We start from the raw sequence: 27,172 nt of genomic DNA on the forward strand, positions 1-27,172 counted from the left end.
ATCCGTATTGTGCTATGCTTAGGCTTTTCCTTGAAGCATATGCTGCCTATTCCCGTGCTACGCTGTGTATTAGAACATTAAGCCCATATTTAATTTTGAGCTCATCTGTAATCTTACTCCAAATATTTATACCAATGAATAGCACAGGATCTGTATTTGAATGGGGAATATACCCTTTAAGATCTCAATATTTTCCAGGATCTATACCACAAGGACCTGTCACATTTATTTGTGGTATGAAGGGGTCAATAGCGACTCCATAGTTAAGTCTAGGTTGATATGCATCGATTGCATGCTTTAATTACACCTCTACCCTGATATAACGCTGTCCTTGGGAGCCAAAAAATCTTACCGCATTATAGGTGAAACCGCGTTATATTGAACTTGCTTTGATCCGCCGGAGTGCGCAGCCCTGCCCCCCCAGAGCACTGCTTTACCGCGTTATATCCGAATTCGTGTTATATCGGGTCGCATTATATTGGGGTAGAAGTGTATTTAATTTAGGGTATGTCTACACTTAAAATGCTATAGTGGTCATCTATGCCACAGGAGCTGCACCATTGTAGTGCTTCAGTGTAGGGGGGTTAGGTCAGTTTAACTGCATTGCTCGAGAGGATGGGGGGGCTAGGGAGCAGGCAAAGTGACCGTAGCATGGAGAGGCATGAAGTGTTGAGTGGGGGTTAGCAGGGAAGAGTGGGAAACCTGGGAGTGAAGAGATTTGTGGGTGTAGGGCACTGAGTCTGTGGAGGTGAGCCCAGTGTCTTTATGCTAAGGCATTGGCAATGGAGCTTTTCTGATGCTATTGCCACTTCTGCTTCTCTGTGCTCTACGGCTCCTGGGGACAGAAGCAAACTTCTCTGGATCTCCTAGATCCAGAGCCTCGCTTTTTTGTAGTGCCATTAGTTAGGTTAGTAGTAAAGTGTATTAGAAGCTAGTTATTATTGGCTGATATGTTAGTAAATTTAGTTACTGTTAGAAAAGTGATTTTAATTTTAGTTCCACCAGAGCTGTAATGGCGGAGCTGAAGAACAGAAGAGCAGGCTTCAAGAGACATCCCTCGTGTCTGGCAGTGTTCCTGGCATCAGACTCTCATCTAAGGTGCCTCTCGTAGCTTGATGAAGGATATTGTCCATCCAGATGTTCCATCTGCTACACATTTATTCTAAAGAGTGTGTAGATGAAATAGGCTACAGGCACCCTTGATTCGAGAGGCTTTGGCAGTACAGCCTATAGGGTCTGACTCATCTCAGAGCATGGAACACAGAGAAGAGACTGCTGTTAGCTTCAGGTTCAGCTCTAAGACTACGTGGACTAGGAATCGGCATAGGAGCTAACTCTAGAACCTGCTGAATGCATGGCACACAAGATGTGGGATCTGTTAAAACTGAAAGCTCCTCAGGTCCCATCAGCACCCACCTGCCTTGGATCCATCAAAGGGTGGGCCATGTGTAAGACCATCAGATCCATGTGGTCTGATTCCAAGGAAGGTGGCTAAGGAAAGAACAGCCACTGTTAGCAGGGCCAGATCCCAGATGAGAGACTCTTCAGATCAGTCAGGCCATTAGTATTAGTTCCCAGACTGAAAATTAAACAAGACATTCTGTTACTGGAACCTGTGATTCATATGGATCCGAAGGTTATGGCAAAGGCACGACCAGAACAGATAACAGTGCTGTCTTTGGAACTAGGATTGTAGCTGAAATTTACTACATTAGCGGTTCTCAAACTTCATTGCACTGTGACCCCCTTCTAACAATAAAAATTAATACACGACCCCAGGAAAGGGGACCGAAGCATGAGTCCGCCCAAGCCCTGCCGCCCTGGGGGTGGGGGGGGGCAAAGCCAAAGCCCGAGCCTCACTGCCTCAGGCGGGGGGACCAAAGCCCAATCTGAGCCTTGCTGCCCATGGCTGAAGTCCTTGGGCTTTGGCTTCGGCCCCGGACCCCAACAAGTCTAAGCCAGCCCTGGCAACCCCATTAAAATGGGGTCACGACCCACTTTGGAGTCATGACCCACAGTTTGAGAACCGCTGTGCTACATGGATCCCCAACTGGAATGGTCTACTGATCTGCAAGATCTATCTTCAGGGAAAGGAAGAGAAAAGCTTCTTCAGAGATGTCTGTTGGGATCAGTTCCTCTGATAAGTGAGGTAGAGTGGAGGAAATATCTTGCTTTTATCCAAAGTCTTCTCTACCTCTTCCCAAGACACCCTCAGATTCCCTGAATATATGGATGTTCCAGTTTTGATAGTGCCTCCAATTGTCTCAGCTACAGATCCAAGGTTGCGTCCACATTGAGAGAAAAAAAGCAGGAAAGACTTAAACAACCTGAGGCACTGCCTAGCTTCTATTCTACAGGAATGGAATATAATCCAGGATATGATGCCTTTAGACTTCCCTAACTTCCTAGTTGTAAGATAGTACTGGATGGGAGGATATTGGTAAGATTGGCCTCCTTGAGCTGCAGGGCCCTCATGGCATTCAGCAAGGGAATTTATGCCATCACCTCGGTGTGGTAGAAGAACCTCCCTTCTAATAAGGATCCAGGAGGAGACTGTGGAATGGTTTCAAGTTTCCAAGATCAGTCTACCTCCCCTGCCTTCAAGGAACAATCCCAGTTGGTAGTACCAGACACTCTGAGGAGGAGGAACACTTAGCCCCACAGATGAACTTTCAGCATCTTGACATAGAATTAGGGGCAGATTATTTGATAAAAACATGGGAATAACTTCAGCTTCCTTTCCCTCAGAGACTGCTGTACAATTTCATGACTGGTGGATAGAATGGTAGGAATTCTAAAACCGCCTGCTGTGCTAATTTTCTCTTCACATCCAGTTTTTGACATATGGAGTGCACCATCAAAGAGCAAGTTTTCTTTACCCATTTTGGATGGGTTACTACAGCCTGCCAAATATGTTGGGCTGAGAAGCTGGTGTAGACCAATTTCCAGAAAGGCTGCTAAATTGTACCACTTTCCCTATGAAGGATTGTCTTATTTTCATTCACGTCCTGCTTCTTGTGGAAGCAACGGCTATCAGCAGGTGAAGAAGTAGACATGGACATTTCCCACCATATGATAAAAAGGGTTTTAATTGGATGTTTTGGGAAGGGAACTTTTTTTGTTGTTGTTTTTTTTTCTTCACCTTTCTTGGGGATTAGAGTAGTGAACTATCAGGCAGTAATGTCCCGTTACCAATTTCACTTGTGGGAAAAGATGGTTATCTTTATTTAAGTGCGGCCTGGTGGCCACCTTGAACTTCCTGAGGGCCAACTTAAGTTGGCTTATACCATTTTGACAGAGGGACAGAATATGGCTAAACATATGCTAAGAGCGTTTTTTGATGCTTCTGATTTGTTGGCCAGAGCAGTAGCCTTGGCTATTATTATAGGAATGCCTGCCTAGTTAAAATCATCTACTCTTCCTGCTGAAACAAGGGTATAAGTAGAGGATCTCCTCTTTGAAGGGGATGGTCGATTTAGCAATAAACAAACGAGCTGCTAGAAAAACTAGAAGATCCAAAATCTACTGCTTGGTCCCTGGGATTAAGTCCTTCTGTGTCTAGACTTAGATACCACCGTCAATTTTAGCTGTTATTCTCTTTGCCACCCCTTATTCAGAAAATGGACTGTCTCGCTTTATCAACAAATGGATGTCAATAACATTTGCCAAAAGGATATGGGAAATTATAGAAGAAGAGTATACAATTCAATTCAATACTGTGCCTCCATCCGGCCCCCTCATCCCCTTTCCTTGTTCTGGGACTCCTCTCATAAGCACATGATGTTATGGGTGGTACAATCTCTACTGCTCTCAGGTGCTATCGAGGAGTTTTCCAAAACAATTCTGGGGCCTGGATTTTTAATCAAATTACTTTCTCATACCAAAGAAGGATAGTGAACTTTGACCTATTCTGGATTTAAGATCAATACCTTTATCAAAAAATTTTGCTTCTGTTTGTTGACACCTGTGTACATCCCTTTTATTTCCTAGATTGGTTTGCAGCTCTCTACCTCAAGGATGCTTATTTTCACATAGCTATAAGATCAACTCACCTCAAGTACCTCTGGTTTATGGTGGGTCAAAGACACTTTCAATATAGGGTCCTCCCTCTTGGGCTGTTTATGGCCCCCAGAGTCTTTATGAAACGCCTCTCTGCTGTGGCAGCTCACTTGAGAATACAAGGCTTGTTTGTCTACCCATACCTAAACAACTGGCTTCTGAAGTCAATATCATGCGAGGGACTCCTCAGAGAAATTCAGTATATCATGTTTCTACTAAAGAACCTGGGTCTCTTCATAAATATAAAGAAATCTCAGTTATGCACCACACAGAGGACTCCATCATAGGTGCAATCCTAAATTCTCTGTAGGGTAGGGCTTTTGTGCCAGATGACAGATTTCTCAGACTTAAACCTTGACAGTGTTCTCAGAAGGCAGTTGTTTTGTCCTAATACTTATCGGCCTAAAGGCATTGGGGATATGTGTCACACACCATGTGCTTGTCTTATAATGAGGAATCTATAGCAGTGGCTATCTCTAAAGTACTGACCCAGTTCAGATAGCATGCAGAAATTTCCAGCGATACCACCGAATGTATTAAATTTCTTGACATGGTGAACTTGGAATAAATATTCTAAGAGAAATTTTATTCAATCCTGCAACCTCATAAATGACAAGCACTTTGGATGCATCCAGCAATGGTTAGGGAGCTTATTTAAATTCCCTGATAGTTCAAGGACATTGGAGCTATCAGGAGAAGAGACTGCCTATAAATCTACTGGAGCTGAGGGCAATTTAACTGGCTTCTATCAAAGGAAAACTGGTTCAGGTGGTGACTGACAATACAACTGCCATGTACTTTGTGAACAAGCAGGGAGAGGGGCTCATTCATCTTAATTATGCAGTCAAGCAATCAAGCTAGGGGACTGGTGCATTTAGCACAAGATTTATCCATTAGCCCTGCACCTTGAAGGAGAGGAAAACAACCTGGTGGACCCACTGAGCAGAGAGGCTGTACAGCTGCATGATTGGTCTATAGAGAAGGAAGTGATACATGAGATCTTCAAAATATGGGGTTGTCCAGATATAGACCTGGTTGTAACAAGTCGCAACACAAAGTATAGACTCTTCTTTTCCAGGTCAGGAAGTACCTGAAACTCCATATTAAATGTGTTTCTTCTGCACTTGAGAAAAGGCCTGGTGTATGCTTTCCTCCCCTTCCATTGTATCACGGGGTATGCCGGCCCTGTTGGCTGAATGTGGCACTCCAGGCACTCCCTGCCTCAGTTTCCTCCTCCCCAAGGTTTTCTGGTTCTCCCATGGTTCACATGGGCCCTCTGGCTGGGTCACTCTGAGTTCAATTAATTTTTGGCGTAATAAGTCCAAACAAAAGTCCCAAATAAACAAAAGGTTATTCTGGCCTTTAGGACTTCTCTGAAGTCAGCGATCTGGGCCCTGTTCCCAGTCCCTCCTGGGTTACCTTTCAATCGCTTTGTTTTTCCTTAAACAGGAGCACCAGCCCTCCTCCTGGAGCTGGATAATTCAGGCAGTTATTACTTTTCTCCTTAGGCCAGGAGTCCCCAAGCTCTCCTCCTTGGAGCTGGGGTGTAATTTAATCCTCTGGAGGGCCTTAGCCAGCTTCTCCCTCAATTAATCCTCAGGCTGAGAAGGTTCAGTAGGGCAACATTCTACTGGTTTCTGCCCTGCTATGATGGAGGAGGCAGTATTTAGTCTGGTCTCCTTCTTCCAGCTCATCCCCAGATGGTTGGGTGACGGGGAGCTTTGCCCCCGCCTTCTCTGCAAGGCTCCTGGCCCTGCATCCTTAAAGACAATTGATCAGTAGATGTTAGCAGTTTAAATGGTTGAGATTTATGACTTGGATGCGCATCAAACCAGAGCAACCAGAACTGGCTTCTCTTCAATATATTTTACAGTATTTATTACATTTGAAGCCTCTGAGGGTCTTTCAGTGGCTATATTGACAGACCATAATTACATAAAAAATTGGTATTTACACATGGTTCAGTTAAAAGATTCCTGAAGGGACTTGCAAATCTATATCTACCAGTGAAAGATCCAGTACCTGTATGGGACCTCAGTTTAGGGCTGGCACAACTAAGGGCTTCTCCTCACGTACAGTGCTACAGCGGCACAGCTCTACCGGTGCAGCTGCGCCCCTGTAGCACTTCAGTAAGACGCTACTATGCTGGCGAGAGAGCTTCTCCCTTCACTGTAGTGAATCCATCTCCCCGAGAGGTGATAGTTATATCAACAGGAGAAGTTCTCCCGTCTACATAGCGCAGTCTACACGGGGGCGGCAGGGGGTGGTGTGTGGTTATTTCAGTATAACTACATCGCTCAGGGGTGTGGATTTTTCACATCCTGAGCAACATAGTTATACCGATATAGGTCTGTAGTGTAGACCTGGCCTAATAAACTTGTAATGATAAAACTTGAACCTTTGGTGGCGTGTTCATTATTTCATTTGTCTATTAAGGTTGCCTTTGTTATTGCTAGAGTTTCAGCTAGATAAGTTAGTGGATTGCTGCCCTTATGGCACACCCTTCTTTCACTATCTTTCATAGAAACAAGGTAGTTCTCAGGGTATACCCTAGATTGTTACCCTAAATTGTGTTATTATTCCATGATAATCAAACTGTAAATCTACCAGTTTTCTTTCCCAAACTAGGGAATCCACTTTACATGATTTGGGGCCGGTTTTGTTCAATATCTTCATTAATGATCTGGAGGATGGCGTAGATTGCACCCTCAGCAAGTTTGCAGATGACACTAAACTGGGAGGAGTGGTAGATACACTGGAGGATACAGATAGGATACAGAGGGACCTAGACAAATTAAAGGATTGGGTCAAAAGAAATCTGATGAGGTTCAACAAGGACAAGTGCAGAGTCCTGCACTTAGGACGGAAGAATCCCATGCACTGCTAGAGACTAGGGACCAAATGGCTAGGAAGCAGTTCTGCAGAAAAGGACCTAGGGGTTACAGTGGACGAGAAGCTGGATATGAGTCAGCAGTGTGCCCTTGTTGCCAAGAAGGCTAACGGCATTTGGGACTGTATAAGTAGGAGCACTGCCAGCAGATCGAGGGATGTGATCATTCCCCTCTATTCGGCATTGGTGAGGCCTCATCTGGAGTACTGTGTCCAGTTTTGGGCCCCACACTACAAGAAGGATGTGGAAAAATTTGAAAGAGTCCAGCGGAGAGCAACAAAAATGATTAGGGTCTGGAGCACATGACTTATGAGGAGAGGCTGAGGGAACTGGGATTATTTAGTCTGCAGAAGAGAAGAATGAGGGGGGATTTGATAACTGCTTTCAGTTACCTGAAAGGGGGTTCCGAAAAGGATGGATCTGGATTGTTCTCAGTGGTACCAGATGACAGAACAAGGAGTAATGGTCTCAAGTTGCAGTGGGGAGGTTTAGGTTGGATATTAGGAAAAACTTTTTCACTAGGAGGGTGGTGAAGCACTGGAATGGGTTACCTAGGGAGGTGATGGAATCTTCTTCCTTAGAGGTTTTTAAGGTCAGGCTTGACAAAGCTCTGGCTGGGATGATTTAGTTGGGGACTGGTCCTGCTTTGAGCAGGGGGTTGGACTAGATGACCTCCTGAGGTCCCTTCCAACCCTGAGATTCTATGATGCTAAAAGAACCCTGGCCTATTATCTTAATAGAACTCAGGAATTTCACAAATCTAGTAAATTGTTAATTTCATATGTGGACACTCATCAGAATCAGGCAGTATCATCTTCAACCATTTCCAGATGGATTGAACAATGTATTCAGAAAAGTTATATATAGCAGCACTCTCCCCCCCCCTCTAGGTATTAGATTGCATGTCCATACCGTGTTTTAGATGTGTCTGATCAGGAATCATGTAAAACTGCCACTTGGAACTCTACATAGTTTCACAAAACATTACATGTCAGATCTGACATCTCGAACTGATGCACAGTTTGTTAGAACTGTACATCAGTCTTTATTTAATTAGAACAGGGTCCCTCCTCCTGGTTGGAGTGCTGCTTGCCAGACTATCCCATAAGCAGGAATATGCAGGAGACACTTGAAAGAAATGGAGGTTACTAACTTGTAACCAGAGTTCTTAGAAATGAATGCTGCATAGTCACACTCCCCACCCATCTTCCCCTCTTCCTCAGAGGTCTAATGAACACCTTCTCTGATGCAGTAATGGAAGGAACTGAGGCAGAGGAGGTCATCACACTCCCCTCTATAACTTTGCCCCCAGGATGTTTGGGAGCAGAGAAGTAGGAGTGGGGACATAAATGCTGTAACATGCACTGCTTGGAGGAGGTTCCATACTCTAGGCTCCAGCATCTGGCACAACCCATGAGTGTGAATATGCAGAGTCCAGTTACAAGTTACAGCTTTCTTTTTTCTTGTCAGAGCAGAGCTTCTCTCCCCTCCCCTCCACTTTTCCATCCCACAAGCCCCACTTTTTTCTCATGCTCCCTCCACTATTTCTACCTAGTGCACCCATGCTAACCAATCCAGGCCTCCACCAACAACATCCCCACTCCCATGGTGCTTTCCTAGTCTTCAAATATCAGCTTTAGATCTCTGAAGGTTAATATGTACCAGTGATGCTAGTGATAATCCAGGGTACATGAAAACATAAATACCTGTTGATACTGACCTACTTTTTTTAAAAAAAAAGCTGGGAAATTCCTACACAGCTTTAACTATGAAGTAAAGACTACATAATCTATCAGTGCAAATCACAAAAACCAAGGAATTAGGAGTTAAGTCATTCTAGACTCCACTTCAGATTCAGCCACCTCTCTTCCACTGCCCACAGACCAAGTGCAGCTGGAGCTTCAGCTGTGAACACACTATGCCAATGTGCACACATACAGATTTCATTTAATGACTCCATCACATACATTTCTGGACAATCATAAGCTGGTATTTCACGTAAGAATTGTACTTGCCTCGCAGGAGAAAATCATAGAATCACAGAAATTTATGACTGGAAGGGACCTTGAGAGGTCATCTACTCCATCTCCCCTCGCTGAGGCAGGATGTTTGTCTAATAAATAAAAACTGTGACAGTAACTAATGTGTGTTTTAACGGTCCTATTCATACAGGCTTTCCTAAACAAGATAGATAAACAAGTCTCTTGGACACCATTCACAACCTAATACCATCTCTCTCTCGCTTATGCACACAGTACAAAACCAGGTACAGAACTATGTACAGTATGACTTAGAAAGCCACAGCAGTCCTGCATTAATGATCCAAACACATAGAAATATAACTAGTTAACATGGGGAGAGTTAAGACTGCCTGTTCCTTTGTCGATCATTGCCCCAGGGACTTCATATGATTTGATAATAGGAGAAGAGATGTGAGCTGCGGGATGGCAGATAAGAGAGGAAGAGTCTACAAGACAAAAATTCCCCACCAAAAATTCAACTTTTAAGAGAAACCAGTCCTGGAAAACTTCAGCTCAATAGCTGAGAATTGTGCCAACTTCTGAATGAATGAAAACAGGGCCATAATGGAAACAGTGCTTGTGTTACCAGAGGCTAGTGGTGGTGGGGAGCTGACCCACAGCAGGCTCAAACAAGGTTTCCTCACGCTAAGGGTAGGTAGTAGCAAAACCCCACAACCCTGGGTACCCCTGAGTAGTGTTGCACTACTACATTATTATAGTGGTACAACATCGCTGCTATTGTTAAGGTTGCATCATGATATCGGTTTAAGGGTCAACCTTTCAAAGTCCTCTAAAATCAATATGCTCGTTTGGATTTATTTGAAATTTGGTGTGTCTCACAAAGGTGCAGAGTAGATAATGTTTATGATCCCCATTTGAGGTCATTTGATTGTGGGCTTCTACAGATATAAGCCCTGCAAAAAATAGCCACAACCAGGAACACTATTCCACTGTAACACTGTTGTCCTTTGCTCCAAGTATTGCATGTGAGTTGGGTTATAAGAGAGGTGAAGGAAGGGCAATAGAAGCATTTATATACCCAGAGTGAAGACTTCAGGAAGATGTGGTTCCTGCTTGCGCTGGGGAGGCCATGGCACAGTAGTCAGGGAGGGGCCAGGTAAGAGGGGGGAACACATTGCCTGGGTCAATGACATGGCTGGAGAAGTGTGCAGAAGCATGGCTGATGGGGCCAGAGGGGTGGGAGGACAGGCTGACTCAGTATGCTAATTGTAAGACATGATATGTACAACTGTCTAAATGACTACTAACTCCTACCAACTATATGTCTAGGAAATTCAATGCCAAAAAATCCAGTGTTGCTTGGTGGCATGTCATCCCCTTGCAGACCATTGAGTTGAGCAAAATTCAAACTTCGGAAAACCAGGAAATGCAGAGTTCATAGATTCTAAGGCCAGAAGGGACCCTTATGATTATCTAGTCTGACCTCAGTTAAGGTTGCCCTTGCTCAGCTCAGCGTTCCTCAAGGGGACTACTTACCACTACACAACATTAACTCTGCATGAACATAGTTTTTTGCCATTGATACATTATTTTTGCTTTAGCAAAGTGTCTTGGGATGAAATGTGTTGTGTAAACATAAAATATTAGAGTGGTGCAATTGGGTAGAGTGTACTGTAACATCAGAATAATTGTTTTACTGGCATGTCTCCCAGGAAACTGATTTAATGGTAATTGGGACAGATTCTGCTAGTACATAGTAGTTTAATTATGACTAGGTGTTAAAGATTGCAGACAAAGCTCCATTAGAAGTCCTGTATTTGCTTGCTCTAACTTTAAGTAAGAAAATTGACTTGACCTGAAGAGTGGTAGTCTATTCTGAAGGCAAAGGAGAATCTTTTTAGCAAAGTAGGAAGAAAATCGGTTATGGTTGTCACTGGTGTCTAGTGTGGGTCACAACTGTGAGTGCCAATATTAGGTCAGACTGTCAAAACTTGGCAGACACTTCCAAAATGGTTCTATAGTTAGATTTAACCAAACCAGCAGCATATGCCTGCTCCTGGGTCTAGTGAAGACCCACTAAATTGACTGCAGTGTCCTCTGGTCAACCCCGGTACTCCAGCCCCCCAAGAAGAGTAAGGTAAGTCGACGGGAGAGCGTCTCTCATCGACGCAGCACAGTGAAGACACCGGGGTGAGTCGACCTAAGCTACATCAACTCCAGCTACGTTATTCACGTAGCTGGAGTAACGTAACTTAGGTCGACATACCCCGTTAGTGAAGACAAATCCTCCCTTTATTAGCTCATCATAAAGCCACTGACAGTCCCCTTAGCTCTCAAGCCTCCACACAGACAAACTAGACTACTGTGATGAAAGGTTATTAAAACGAATAATCACCACACATCAAGTTCTGGCTCCAAAGAACTAGTCACTTACCACCAGGTCAAGACAACGCTGCCAGCCAATTACTTTAGTAAATTAACTAAAGTTTTATTAGCTAAGAAAAGAAAAGAGAGTTATTTCAGAGGTTTAAATCAGGTAAAATACATTACAGAGGGTTTAGTTTGTCAATCCAAAATTCTAGCAGGGATGTTATATGTGCTAGTTTCCTATAAGTCTCTGGTTTACCCAAATAACATAGGGGACCTCAGTCCTTTGTTCAAAATTTCCTTTGTCAGACTTCAGCAGTCCAGAGATGTGGTGGGAAAGAGGGGGTCAGGAGCCTTTGTCCTCGCCTTTTATATCTTGACCCCTCTTCTGGAAAAATCCTGGCTGTATCATGGAGTCAGATGGCTCCAATGCTTATGTGCTGGGTCAGACAGCTCCACTGTCTACCTGCTGGGCCAACAGTTCTTCTATGAATTGCAAATTTTGCTTCCACCTTCTGCGTGGTATGTGCTGCTTAAGGTGTTTTTAGAAATGACATGTAGAGGCTTTTGTTTATAGCTCCTTTATTATTCCTGAAGGGCTAACCTGTGGACGTTTCCTAGACTCACATGTTTGAGTTACAAACACATAGCCAAAATTTCATAACTACATACACAGTGTTGATACACACATTATAACAAAATACTTATACACAGCAAATTATAACTTTTCCAGTGATACCTCAGAAAGCATACTTTGTATAAAATTATCACAATTTTGTAAAAGTGGTGACCATATTAGTATTATAGTCACCTTCCCCTTTATACAGCATCACAATGTTCTTTTGAATTGCTGGTCATTTAAAAAAAAAACACTACCTATTTGAAATGTTACTTACAATTTTGTATTTCATTATGCCCATCTAGATTAGAAATGAGTTTTTAAAGGGACACAGCAATTTGAAAGCTAGTGAATTAAAAAAATAATTTCAGGTTTTACACTTGCCCAAGAGTATCCCCGTTATTTTTTGTGGTTTTACAATCACATTTTTTTCCTATTTAAAAAAAAAAAAAAAAAGACCTCCCATAAATGGGAAGCTCACCATCTAACTAGTCATGAAAACGGTTATAAACAAAATGCCATCAAATCCTCAAAGTAAAACTGGGAGAATTTTTTTCTTATCTTAGTTATAGGAATCTTAGATGTTACTTGTAACAGTAGTAGATAATCACACTTCTATTTGAAATATTTTTTTAAGTTGATGTCCTTTTAACATGTAAACTTCCTATGTTATGAATAAACTTTGTAGTAGTTCCATAGTTAAGATTGAAAGCAGGGTTACACTTGCACACCCTTAACTTTACAAAAAGTATTTTCACATAACATTGTTTAATTATTTTCAAAGTACACAGGAATTTTTCTGGTAAGTTTGGAGGTAATTGATCGAACCCTGCCAGCTTAAGTTTCCGAGGGTACATCTATAGTGCAAAAGAAAAAAAAAATGTGGTAGCAAGTTACAGAGCCCAGGACTACAGATTTGGACTTGCGTTACAGCACTAAAAATAGTACTGTGGATGTTTCTGCTTGGGCTGGAACTCAGTCTCTGAAACTCAGCAATGGGGGTGGGTGTCAGAGCCCAGGCTCCAGCCTGAGTGGGAACATCTCTGTAGACCTGGGCTCTAAGACTTGCTGCCACTGGGAGTTTTTTTGCAGTGTAGATGTACCCGAGAGAATGATCAGCCTGAGAGCCGGGACAGAGGAAAATGAACTTTCCAAAAATGTTAGTTGTCATTTAACCAAACTGTATATATTAACTCTTTTTAATCTTTCTATTAGAACACCACTGTCAATATTTTCCCATCAATAGGGATAAACCTTTTATGTTCATTGGAATGAGAAGTCAATTTCTTTTGATACTTTGAACATTTTGAGGAGAAATGTCTGAAATTCCCTTCACTGTCATCCTGAGCTTCTGTATCAATATGATTAACATGCTAAAAGAAAAATTTAAGTTACAGATCCAGAGCAAAAATGTAGTCCCTTGCCTCTGTTGAAAAGTAGTCATTTCAGAATTCAATTTCAGCCAGTGCATTTGTTTTACATGTAATTTGACTGGTTAAAATTATTCTAGATTTCAATATTTATTTGAGGTAAACAATAGGAAGCTTCTGTATCAATATGATTAACATGCTAAAAGAAAAATTTAAGTTACAGATCCAGAGCAAAAATGTAGTCCCTTGCCTCTGTTGAAAAGTAGTCATTTCAGAATTCAATTTCAGCCAGTGCATTTGTTTTACATGTAATTTGACTGGTTAAAATTATTCTAGATTTCAATATTTATTTGAGGTAAACAATAGGAAGTTTTAATGACTGATCACAATAACTGTTTCTGGACAATCATGAGCCAGGATATCTTTCTTTTATGTAACAATTATACTTACCTTGCAGGAGGAAATCATAGAATCATAGACATCTAGGGCTGGAAATATACCTCAAGACCTTATCTATTCGTGCTAGCCCCCTGCACTGAGCAGTACCAAATATATCTAGGCCATCCCTGACAGGTGTTTGTTTAACTTGTTCTTAAAAACCTACAATGATGGGGATTCCACAACCTCCCTTGATAAACTATTCCAGTGCTTATTATCCATGTCTTTCTTAAAGTGTGGTGCCCAAAACTGGACTAATGCCAGTTACAGCAGAACACTTACCTCCCATGTCTTACATATGACAGTCCTATTATAGTTCCAGAACTATGTGTCTTTTTCTCAGTTGCATCACACTGTTGACTTGTCTTCAATTTGTGATCTACAGTGATCCTTTTCAGCAGTACTACTGCTTTTTTCCTATTTTGTATTTGTGCATTTGATTTTTTTCCTTCATAAGTGTAGTACCTAATTGTCTTTATTGAATTTTATCTTGGTGATTTCAGATCAACTAACCAATTTGTCAAGATCATTTTGAATTTTGATCCTGTCCTCCAAAGTGCTTGCAACTCCTCCCAGCTAGGTATCATCCGCAAATTTTATAAGTGTTCTCTCCACTCCTATTATTGAAGTCAGTGATGAAAATATTTAATAATACCACACCCAGGACAGATCCCTGCAGGTCTCCATCACATACATTCTTCCAGTTTGACAGCAAACACTGTAAAATGAAGAGTAGGAGGAAATGGGGAGTAGGTGAGGCATAACCAATGTATGAAAAACAGTGACAGCCACAAGTGAAAGAAGCTGTGAAAAAGCAATGATGGTATAAATTATTAAATGTTTTCATTACAGAATAGTGGCATGGATCGAATTTTCTCTGGTATTCAACCAACTGGGAAGCTCCACCTTGGCAACTACTTCGGAGCCATCCAGAACTGGGTGAGGCTTCAGGAAGAGTACAACTCTGTGTTATACAGCATTGTAGATCTGCACGCTCTCACAGTACCACGGGAGCCAGCAGACTTCCGTCAGAGCATCCTGGATACCACTGCCACTCTCCTCGCCTGTGGTATCAATCCAGAGAAGTGCCTCCTTTTTCAGCAGTCACAGGTCAGTGTCCCAGTTATTTAAAACTTGATTCCCAGACATGGCTATCTGGTGTTCCCCATGCACTTTGCTGAGCACACATAGCAATGTGCAAGTCCTTTATTCTTTTGTACTGACTGTCCTAGAAATTCTTAGCGGTGTTAGATTCCAAACTCCTGCCTTCACTAACTCTCTGCAAAGGTCAAAGATTTGTTCACAAAGTCCATCCTGGGATACATATATTTCCCAAACAGCCTAGGACTTTGTGGATCTTAAGTCAAACTTATTAAAAAACAGTGAGTTTTGGTAGCAATAGTGGAAGCTTGTTGTGTAGAAGGGCAGAGTCCACTCTTGCAACCACCAGTGGAGCTACAGAGGTGCTGAATAGAGGGTCTGAATTTTACCAGTTGTAGACAAGTCCTAGGTTTCATTATCCTCCTCCTTGAACTTGGTTCTTGTCGATGGTTTGTCTGGAGTTTCTTGAGCATCTGTCAAACAGAAGTGCTGCAGAAGACAAACCTTAGAGGATTCCTTAATTCCCTGCCCTTTTGAGTGAGATTCTCAAGTAGGATAGATTTCATATAACCTTCCTTCACTAGTACTACTATGACTACTAAGGCCTGCTCTACATTAGAAAATTCTACTGGCTTAACTAAATGGATTTTAAATCTGTCTAGGTAACCCAGTGAAGACTTCTAATGTAGATGCACTTAAACCAGTTCAACTTTTGACTAAACCTATTTATTTCTATTTGAGAAATTATCTCATGGTTTAATCTGCCTGAACCCTGGCTTAAGTGCAGTGGGGCTGGCACCAAGTTAACTAGATTGATTTAAATTGGTGATGCAACTTTTCTAATATAGATATGGATAAACTGTGGTCCTTTTGATCCTAAACATGCTAGCCTGCCTGTTTATAATATCTGGCATCCCTCACAAAGGTATTTATGCAGATAACCACCTCCCTAGAGAGACTATTGTCCATCTATTAAATGTCCATTGTGTGTTAGTCATTCTCTTGTTCAGAGATTCTCAACCTATTTCTTTCTGAGAACCCCCCTTTATCCCCCCCAACAAGCTATAAAAACTCCATGGCCCACCTGTGCCACAATAACTTATTTTCTGCATGTAAAAGCCAGGGCCAGCGTTAGGGGATAGCAAGCAGGGCAGTTGCCTGGGGCCCCATGCCACAGGGGTCCCCGCGAAGCTACATTGCTAAGGCTTCAGCTTCAGCCCTGGGTGTCAGGGCTCAGGGCCCCAGGCTTCAGACCCATGCAGTGGGGCTGTCCCTGCTTGGTCGACCCCCTGAAACCTGCTCGCAGCCCTCCAGGACTCTGGTTGAGAACCACTGCTCTAGTTACCCTCTTTTGGTAAACCTGTTCAGAGGTTCCTTTTTTTCTTCTTTCTGGTGTGTTTATTTTTTATTAGTTAACTTTTTAACCCGCATTTACAGCATACCATCCTCTGGAAATTTGTCTACACACATTTTTTAACTTTCATTAATTGACTGTTAACTAGCTCAAGTTAGCTAACACATTTGTACATGCGAGTCTGGACAAGTCCACAGGCAGTTTTGTGGAATGTCATTAGTATGTACGTATATGTTTGCCAATTAAGTCAAGTTTAAAATTTCCTCCAGTGTAGACCTATCCTGGGTGAATGACTGTTATCAGAAATAAGTTTGGGATGCTAAATAGCTTCAGATGTTTTCTGTCCCTGACCATAGGTGTTGACCAAGAGATATCTCATTTTCTTTTTTGAGGCAGGTATTATGTTTTGCCCATAATTCCTTTTTACCAGTATTTCTCCTTTATAGGAAATTTGAATTGTTGACAGACCAGAAACCAGTCTGTCACAAGCCTTCATTTTGCCCAAGTGATTGTATGCATCATAGCTGAGTTCTTTTGGGAAGCCAGTGTAGCCTCTAATTAAATTGAATTGATAGTTCTGTGTTAAACCCCAGTGTCCCTAGTGAGTGATTCCAGTTCCTGTGTAGCTACAGTTTTATAACTTATAATACAAACAAGATTTCTTAATTGTAACTGTGTTTCATAGAACCATAGAATATCAGGGTTGGAAGAGACCTCAGGAGGTCATCTAGTCCAACTCCCTGCTTAAAGCAGGACCAGTCCCTAACTAAATCATCCCAGCCAGGGCTTTGTCAAGCCTGACCTTAAAAACCTCTAAGGAAGGAGATTCCACCACCTCTCTCGGTACCAATTCCAGTGCTTCACTTTTTCCTAGTGAAAAAGTTTTTCCTAATATTCAACCTAAACCTCCCCCACTGCAACTTGAGACCGTTACTCCTTGTTCTGTCATCTGGTACCACTGAGAACAGTCCAGATCCATCCTCTTCGGAACCCCCTTTCAGGTAATTGAAAGCAGCTATCAAATCCCCCCTCATTCTTCTCTTCTGCAGACTAAATAATCCCAGTTCCCTCAGCCTCTCCTCATAAGTCATGTGCTCCAGACCCTAATCATTTTTGTTGCCCTCCGCTGGACTTTTTCAAATTTTTCCACATCCTTGTTGTAGTGTGGGGCCCAAAACTGGACACAGTACTCCAGATAAGGCCTCACCAATGCCGAATAGAGGGGAATGATCACATCCCTCGATCTGCTGGCAGTGCTCCTACTTATACAGCCCCAAATGCCGTTAGCCTTCTTGGCAACAAGGGCACACTGCTGACTCATATCCAGCTTCTCGTCCACTGTAACCCCTAGGTCCTTTTCTGCAGAACTGCTTCCTAGCCATTTGGTCCCTAGTCTCTAGCAGTGCATGGGATTCTTCCGTCCTAAGTGCAGGACTCTGCACTTGTCCTTGTTGAACCTCATCAGATTTCTTTTGACCCAATCCTTTAATTTGTCTAGGTCCCTCTGTATCCTATCTGTATCCTCCAGTGTATCTACCACTCCTCCCAGTTTAGTGTCATCTGCAAACTTGCTGAGGGTGCAGTCCACGCCATCCTCTAGATCATTAATGAAGATATTGAACAAAACTGGCCCCAGGACCGACCCTTGGGGCACTCCGCTTGATACCGGCTGCCAACTAGACATGGAGCCATTGATTACTACCCGTTGAGCCCGACGATCTAGCCAGCTTTCTATCCACCTTATAGTCCATTCATCCAGCCCATACTTCTTTAACTTTCTGGCAAGAATACTGTGGGAGACCATATCAAAAGCTTTGCTAAAGTCAAGGAACAACACGTCCACTGCTTTCCCCTCATCCACAGAGCCAGTTATCTCGTCATAGAAGGCAATTAGGTTAGTCAGGCATGACTTGCCCTTGGTGAATTCATGCTGACTGTTCCTGATCACTTTCCTCTCCTCCAAGTGCTTCAGAATTGATTCCTTGAGGACCTTCTCCATGATTTTTCCAGGGACTGAGGTGAGGCTGACTGGCCTGTAGTTCCCCGGATCCTCTTCCTTCCCTTTTTTAAAGATGGGCACTACATTAGCCTTTTTCCAGTCATCTGGGACCTCCCCCGATCGCCAGGAGTTTTCAAAGATAATGGCCATTGGCTCTGCAATCACATCTGCCAACTCCTTTAGCACCCTCGGATGATGTGCATCCAGCCCCATGGACTTGTTCTCGTCCAGCTTTTCTAAATAGTCCTGAACCACTTCTTTCTCCACAGAGGGCTGGTCAACTCCTCCCCATGCTGTGCTGCCCAGTGCAGTAGTCTGGGAGCTGACCTTGTTTGTGAAGACAGAGGCAAAAAAAGCATTGAGTACATTAGCTTTTTCCACATCCTCTGTCACTAGGTTGCCTCCCTCATTCAGTAAGGGGCCCACACTTTCCTTGACTTTCTTCTTGTTGCTAACATACCTGAAGAAACCCTTCTTCTTACTCTTAACATCTCTTGCTAGCTGCAACTCCAAGTGTGATTTGGCCTTCCTGATTTCACTCCTGCATGCCTGAGCAATATTTTTATACTCCTCCCTGGTCATTTGTCCAATCTTCCACTTCTTGTAAGCTTCTTTTTTGTGTTTAAGATCAGCAAGGATTTCACTGTTAAGCCAAGCAGGTCGCCTGCCATATTTACTATTCTTTCTACACATCAGGATGGTTTGTTCCTGCAACCTCAATAAGGATTCTTTAAAATACAGCCAGCTCTCCTGGACTCCTTTCCCCCTCATGTTTGTGGTCACTGTATTCATTCTTCGTGTACTCCTAGGGTGCCCCAACTTAAAAGAATTGCTAAGGATGATTTTCACCCTGTTGATTTTAAAACTGTAGCAACACAGGAACCAGACTCACTCACTGGGGACACTGTGGTTTAACACAGAACTATGAATTCAACTATCAATTCAATGTATTGACAAGTATTTTTGAGTGATGAGTGTGTATTAGGTAAGGCTGTAATGCAAGGCATACAGGCTAAGATCTGTAAGATTTCAACTTAGCCATATGAGGCCTCTGGCCAAAGGAGGCTTGACATAAGTAGGTGACCCAGGAATAACACTATGCCAGTAAAGCTACACCAGTTTACATTCCTTTTTCTCAGTCTTTAGGTGTAAACTTGAAGCCGGTTCAGTGTTCTCTTGATCTCAAATGTAAAGCAACTGGGATTTTGTTTGCAAAACATTCCCCTTCACATTTTTATTGTATGAATTTTTGACATGAATCTCCGTGTCGTACTCCCAAATTTGGAAACAGGTGTAAGAATGTTACCTACAGAGCTATAAAGGTGAAATTTTAAACCGATACATTTTTTTTTATCTTATTTCTCCTTTATAATAAAGATGACTTCATAATATTTTTAGAGTTGTTTGTATTATTTACATTAAAAATGAATATTATGTCCTGTCTTCTAACATTTTATTAGAAGACTTGGGCAGCAACTTGAGGATTGGGTTGACGACATCACAGAAGTCTGAAAGCTGAGCTAATGTGGTCCAGTCTGAGCTAATGTGAACCAAGCCTTAGAATGTAATGGAAAGATTCCCTTGGCTTCAGTGAGTGTCTGAATAAGGCTCCTAGTGTCTAGCTGATGGTGGAAGGCTTTATGCGTCTTGCACAGCATAAGCAATACAGAAGTTGATTCTTTCAAAGTCCCTTGAGAAGGCAATTTCTTAGTACAGTCTGTGAGACACTGAATATCCTGAGCTCCCTTTGCCATCCTTAGGGGTTTAGGATGCTCCATACCTTGCAGGATCAGGCCCTTAGTATTTAGTGTTCTCTTAGGGTATGTCTACACTACGAGAGTAGTTCGATTTTACTTAAATCGAATATGTGGAATCGATATTGCAAAGTCGAACGTGTGTGTCCACACTAAGGACAGTAATTCGACTTTGTGAGTCCACACTAACGGGGCAAGCGTCGACATTGGAAGCGGTGCACTGTGGGCAGCTATCCCACAGTTACCGCAGTCCCCGCTGCCCACTGGAATTCTGGGTCGAGCCCCCAATGCCTTCTGGGGAAAAAAATGTGTCGAGGGTGGTTTTGGGTAACTGTCGTCATCCAACCGTCACTCCCGCCCTCCCTCCCTGAAAGCGCCGGCGGGAAATCAGTTCGCGCACTTTTCTGGTCAGTGACAGCGTGGACGCCACAGCACTGCGAGCATGGAGCCCGCTGCGACCATCGCTGCAGTTGTGGCCGTTGTCAACGCCTCGCAGCTTATCATCCACCTTTTCCAGAGGCAGATGCAGATAAATCAGGCGAGGAGGCTACGGCACCGCGGTGAGGGCCTGAAGTCTGAGAGTAGCACAGACCTGTCAGAAAGCACGGGACCCAGCGCCGAGGACATCACGGTGGCAATGGGTCATGTGGATGTTGTGGAACGGCGATTCTGGGCACGGGAAACAAGCACGGACTGGTGGGACCGCATAGTGCTGCAGGTCTGGGATGAATCCCAGTGGCTGCAAAACTTTCGTATGCGGAAGGGGACTTTCCTTGAACTTTGTGAGTTGCTGTCCCCTGCCCTGAAGCACAATGACACCCGGATGCGAGCAGCCCTGACTGTCCAGAAGCGAGTGGCCATAGCCCTCTGGAAGCTTGCAACGCCAGACAGCTACCGGTCAGTCGCGAACCACTTTGGCGTGGGCAAATCTACCGTGGGGGTTGTTGTGATGCAAGTAGCCAATGCAATCGTTGAGGTACTGCTCTCAAAGGTAGTGACCCTGGGAAACGCGCAGGCCATCATAGATGGCTTCGCCGCGATGGGATTCCCAAACTGCGGTGGGGCTATAGATGGAACTCACATCCCTATCCTGGGACTGGACCACCAGGCCAGCCAGTACATCAACCGAAAGGGCTACTTTTCAATGGTGCTGCAAGCACTGGTGGACCATAGGGGACGTTTTACAAACATCAACGTCGGATGGCCGGGCAAGGTTCATGACGCTCGTGTTTTCAGGAACTCAGGTCTATTTAGACGGCTGCAGGAAGGTATTTACTTCCCGGACCACAAAATAACTCTTGGGGATGTGGAGATGCCTATAGTCATCCTCGGGGACCCAGCCTACCCGCTAATGCCCTGGCTCATGAAGCCCTATACTGGCGCCCTGGACACTGAAAAAGAACTCTTCAACTACCGGCTGAGCAAGTGCAGAATGGTGGTGGAGTGTGCTTTTGGCCGTCTCAAGGGGAGATGGAGAAGCTTACTGACTCGCTGTGATCTCAGCAAAACCAATATCCCCATTGTTATTGCAGCTTGCTGTGTGCTCCACAGTCTCTGTGAGAGCAAGGGGGAGACCTTTATGGCGGGGTGGGAGGTTGAGGCAAGTAGCCTGGCTTCTGATTACGCCCAGCCAGACAGCCGGGCGATTAGAAGAGCCCAGCGGGACGCGCTGTGCATCCGGGAGGCTTTGAAAGCTAGGTTCCTGAGTGAGCAGGGTAACCAGTGACTTTTCAGTTTGTGTACAGAGAAGCTGAACCTGCCCCCGTTTCTTTACCCACTAAATGTTCAGTATCCTCTCCAGTTACATACCCCGTTCCCCCCCTTCCAACACAAGTTTAAAAATAAAATCACTTGAATTTTGTTAATGAACACCGTTTTCTTTATTACTGTTTTCGTGGGAAAGTGTTGAACCTGGAACGCAGACTGTGGTGGGGAGCGGGTGTAGTGTAGTGATGCAAATGACGCTTCCAAACTCCAGGAATGACAGGCTCCGCAGTGGTGGACTGGTGGTTTCAACGGACCCTGCCACCCCTCCTGTTCGGGACTCTGTGTGGGGGGGGACTATGTGACTTTGTGGCAGGGGTAGGACGGTTACAGATCCCCTGCTGCGTGGCTCTGTGATCCAGGATAAGGACCGCCGCATAAGATCTGTAACTGCCCTCCCCCGCCACAAAGTCACAGAGCACCCCCCACCCCCCACAGAACACTAAAACCACCTCCCAGACTGACCAGGGTAACTAGTGACTGCAGTGTGTGTGTGCCCTGCTGCTGAACCTGCCCCCGCCTCTGTACCCTGGTAAAGGTGACTGTCCTGTCCAATTACCAAGCCCCTTCCCCCCCTTCAGACAGACTCTCCTCTAAAGAACATGATGGAAACAGTAATTAACAGAAACGTATTTTTTATTAGCAACTACACATGAAACTGGGGGGTGAAACTTGGACGGGGGCTTGGGTGAGGCGGGAAGGAAAGGACTTGTCAAATTTTGGGGAATGAGAGCCTTCTAGTAGTAGAGCAGTCTGCAGGGGTGGAGTGAGAGTTTTCACGGACTCTGCCGCCCCTCCTTCTTTGGACTTTGGGTGAGGGCGGTATGGGACTTGGTGGCGGGTGAGGGCGGTTACAGATAGACTGCAGCGGGGCTCTGTCCTCCTGCCTCCGGTCCTGCAGAACATCCACAAGGCGCCGGAGCGTGTCCGTTTGCTCCCTCATTAGTCCAAGCAGCGTTTGAGTCACCTGCTGGTCTTCCTGCCGCCACCTCTCCTCCCGTTCCATGTGTGAACGGTGCATTTGGGACAAGTTCTCCCTCCACTGGGTCTGCTGTGCTGCCTGGGCAGCCCATAAGTTCCGAGAACATGTCCTCCCGTGTCCTCTTCTTCCTACGCCTAATCTGCGCTAGCCGCTGGGAGTGTGATGCCAGGCTACGTTGGGAGACAGTCGCAGCTGTGGGAATGGGAAAAAGGGAGTGAATTCCTCAGAAAGATAAATATAGTTGTGAACAAAGAACATAGTCTTTCTCTGTAAAGAAGACCATGCACAGCACCTATCACATGCGCACTCAGGACAAGGTCGAATTTTCGGCCTTCGCATTCAGTGCCTGGGGTCTTGCAGTGCAGATCAGAGAAGCGGGGCAGGACACCGGAATTTGTGTAGCAGGCCGACATGGTAAGCCGTAGACTTGTGGCTGCTTAAAACTTTAATAGTTGCACTGGCCTCCTTTCACATTGAAAACAATGCCAGTCCCTGCTGCCAGCAATCCGGCAAGCATGAACTCTGCCCCTGTCCCACCCCCTCGCGGCTGTCCCAGGGAAAGATCCCTGTATGCTGCCCCTCTCCCGCCTCCACCACGTGGCTGTAAACCGCCGGTTACAGTTCTGTAAAGGAACGGGCAAGCAGTCCCAATACTAACATTCCCCTACCTAATTCAAAGCAGGTCACCATGAGCGACATCACCCTGATGAGGATCTCAGACACGGAAAAAGAAAGAATGCTTCGGGAAAGCCTGCAAAGACCAGGGCCGTATGCTGCCATGCTCTGCAGGGCAATGATCCCGGAGTACTTGCTTGTCTCCTGGCGCGGAAATGTCTGCTATTACGGAGGACCCAATAAGGCCGCTCTCCCCAGGAACCTGATGCAAAGGCTTTCCAATTACCTCCAGGAGAGCTTCGTGGAGATGTCCATTGAGGATTTCAGCTCTATCCCCGGACATATAGACCGCATTTTACTGTAGCTGCACTGGCAGGGACTAAACGGTAGAGCGGCTTGGGCAGAACAATCATGCAAAACCGGACATTGTTAGATTTTTTTTCAATAGTTGCACTGCCCAGGACTGAAACGTTAAGCGCCTAGGGCACACTAATCATGAGAAACCCATTGTTGTTATTGTTAATATTCCTGTTCTGTTAAAAATAAATGTTTAGATGTTTAAAACACTTACTGGCTGATCCTTCCCCTGATTCTGTGTCTGGGTTAACGGCTGGGGACGGTTGGTAGGGGATCTCTGTAAGGGTGATGAAGAGATCCTGGCTGTTGGGGAAATCAGCGTTGTAAGCGCTGTCAACTGCCTCGTCCTCCTCATCTCCTTCCTCATCTTCCCCGTCCGCTAACGTGTCCGAGGAACCGGCCGTTGACAATATCCCATCCTCAGAGTCCACGGTCAGTGGTGGGGTAGTGGTGGCGGCCGAACCTAGGATGGAATGCAGTGCCTTGTAGAAATGGGATGTCTGTGGCTGGGATCCGGAGCATCCGTTTGCCACTTTGGTCTTCTGGTAGCCTTGTCTCAGCTCCTTGATTTTCACGCGGCACTGCGTTGCATCCCGGCTGTATCCTCTCTCTGCCATGGCTTTAGAGATCTTCTCGTAGATCTTTGCATTCCGTCTTTTTGATCGCAGCTCGGAAAGCACGGACTCATCGCCCCACACAGCGATCAGATCCAAGACTTCCCGATCAGTCCATGCTGGGGCCCTCTTTCTATTCTGAGATTGCATGGTCAGCTCTGCTGGAGAGCTCTGCATCGTTGCCAGTGCTGCTGAGCTCGCCACGATGTCCAAACAGGAAATGAGATTCAAACTGCCCAGACAGGAAAAGGAATTCAAATTTTCCCGGGACTTTTCCTGTGTGGCTGGTCAGAGCATCCGAGCTCGGACTGCTGTCCAGAGCGTCAACAGAGTGGTGCACTGTGGGATAGCTCCCGGAGCTATTACCGTCGATTTCCATCCACACCTAGCCTAATTCGACATGGCCATGTCGAATTTAGCGCTACTCCCCTCGTTGGGGAGGAGTACAGAAGTCGAATTTAAGAGACCTCTATGCCGAACTAAATAGCTTTGTGGTGTGGACAGGTGCAGGGTTAATTCGATGTAACGGTGCTAAATTCGACATAAACGCCTAGTGTAGACCAGGCCTTAGTAACTATAGAGATTATACACTACAAACTACCCATTATATTTCATTTATCATTAAGCCAAATTATAAATGACACACAACAGCTTGCATCCATTTTGGGTATCAAATTCAAGAAAATTCTAATTGTTATTACAGAGCCATGGTACAGAGTCAGCATCTTAATAGGAACCTCTGGATTTCAAGAACATTTAACATTAACAAGGAAGCATTCTCAAACATAAAGTTACTGCCAGCGATGACTCTTCACATTATGCAGTGAGTAGACTGGCCTCAATTAAATTGACTCTGGTACCTTTGACCTTTGGTATTAATATGCTTCAATTATCCATTGATGGAAAAATGTTCAAAGTTACCAATGCACTGTTATCTAGGGCTTGTCTATGCTAGTGATCTCAGTAATTCCTAATGGAAGTAGAGGGACAGACAGTTGAAGCACAAATGATTCGCTGTATCTGGACGTGCTGAATCACATTCTGAACCATTGCAGTTTTGCCTATGGCCATGCTACTGATGTTCAAAACTGTTTCGATTGCAGTGCTCTTTGAGAAGTACCTATTCTACAGTTGCCAGCACAGCTCTCAGAAGCAGTGGATTCTGGGAGATTTTAAAATGCCTTCGGAACACTGACGGACAGTAAGAGAAAGAGTATTTGAGTTGTTTGTGCTATCCAGATTGGCACTAAATTGTTTAAACTGAAACAATATTTAGACTTGCTGAAAACAAATGGCATTTGGCAGTCATGTAAAGCTAGTGTCATACCTTTGTGTATGTTACAAGATGTACTACAAGTGTGTCACAAAAAAAGACAAGGAGAATTCATAGTACTGACAAGATCATCATTACAGCCCGTTCTGTACCTGTGCAGATTCTAGTGTTCTCAATCTGATAACTTGAACTACTAAATTCACTCAGCAAGGAAGAAATAAAATTCAAGAATGGGTAAAATTAACAAATATGTCAGTGCAGTAGCAGTGAACAGATTTTTTATAAAGAAATTAAGGCAAATATGTTGCTTAATTTGAGGAAATTAAGGTCTACAAATGTGGGCTCCATTTGTGCACATAAACACACACACGCAGTTCATTTGTACATGAAAATCAAGGGTAGGTTTGGTGAAAACAGGTTTTGTGCATGAAGATTCTATCATTTGCATGTACAAGTGATAGTGTGTCAATGACATGGGTACAAATGGAGGCTGGGTTGAGACACTTAAAAATTAGGCTTTATGCATGTAAGAATGTTAGGTAGTATGCCTAATACCAATATAGGTATTGCTATATAAAAACAAAATCTATGTAGGCTGACTAAGTGGTGACTTAAAAGGAGCCATAATGATAATCTACAAGTATTTTAAATGTATAATTATCTAGGATCCCAAATAATTATTTAGGGTGGTGCAAGGGGGTTCGGTATAACTAGCTGTGATAGACTGAAATCAAGCAAAGGAAATTTTTAAGATGGCTATCTAGAAAAACTTCCTAGTATAAAATCTGTTAGACACTAGAATAGAGTCTGAAGGAAAGAAGTAAAAGTCCCACCATTATTTACAAACCAAGTACTATGAATTACAGCCTTGCCAAGTTAAGGGATTTAATAAGAAAACAACAGGTCACAGAGGAGTAATAAATATTCCTGTAAAACAAAAGTGCTTATTTCAGAATTTACACAAGTTAATAAGTCTTGACATGGAGTCTAGGTGTAAATTAATGGCTGGATGACTTCCCTAGATTACAATGAATCATTGTCTAAGGTATGGGATAGGATGGTGTTGTCCCTGATATGTGCTTTTAGTGTCAATATGTCATGTGCTGTTTACCCTAAAACCAAATCATCTCAAAATATGCTTTCAGTAACATTCTTCTCCTGTTAGGCTAAAAGATATGTAATGTAGTAATGATGCATACCACATATGATGGAAGTGCCATAAGAAAGATTAAATTAAATATAATTGTGGAAAATGGATTTTTTGTCATTGATAACTTTGTTAGGGCTTCCAGTGAGAGGTATACGTGAAATGAAAGACAACTGTCCCCTCTTTCTGCATTAGAATAAAAGTGGAAGAAGATAACTATCACCAGGAATTGGGAGGTAAGAGGCTGTCCGTCGCTTTGCTCTTTGTAGGACTAGTTTCTCCTTCGGTTTGTAAGGATGGAGCCTGCTTTCTCTGTGCCTTGTTGTGATGGGCATTCTTGGTGACTAGGGCTATAGACACTTCCACCTTGGGGCATTGCTACCTTTCGCTATGATTTTGGAATATCCAGACCATTAATGGGACAAAAATTTCTGCCCTCCTCATAAAGGTGAGAAGCTGTCTAAGGGGTAAAGCAATTCTAACTCCT

General features: G+C 43.9%; 1 protein-coding gene across 1 annotated transcript in view; it reads left to right on the forward strand.

Annotated features, from left to right (window-relative positions):
• WARS2 (tryptophanyl tRNA synthetase 2, mitochondrial) overlaps window positions 1-27,172 on the forward strand; it is a 98,542-nt gene that overhangs the window by 34,578 nt on the left and 36,792 nt on the right. The window contains exon 2 of the mRNA XM_065423555.1: window positions 14,578-14,835. Within this exon, the coding sequence (XP_065279627.1) occupies window positions 14,578-14,835 (258 nt within the window). The remainder of the gene's footprint in view (window positions 1-14,577; window positions 14,836-27,172) is intronic.

The sequence above is a fragment of the Emys orbicularis genome, chromosome 1 (genome assembly GCF_028017835.1).
Source record: "Emys orbicularis isolate rEmyOrb1 chromosome 1, rEmyOrb1.hap1, whole genome shotgun sequence".
NCBI lineage: Eukaryota > Metazoa > Chordata > Testudines > Emydidae > Emys > Emys orbicularis.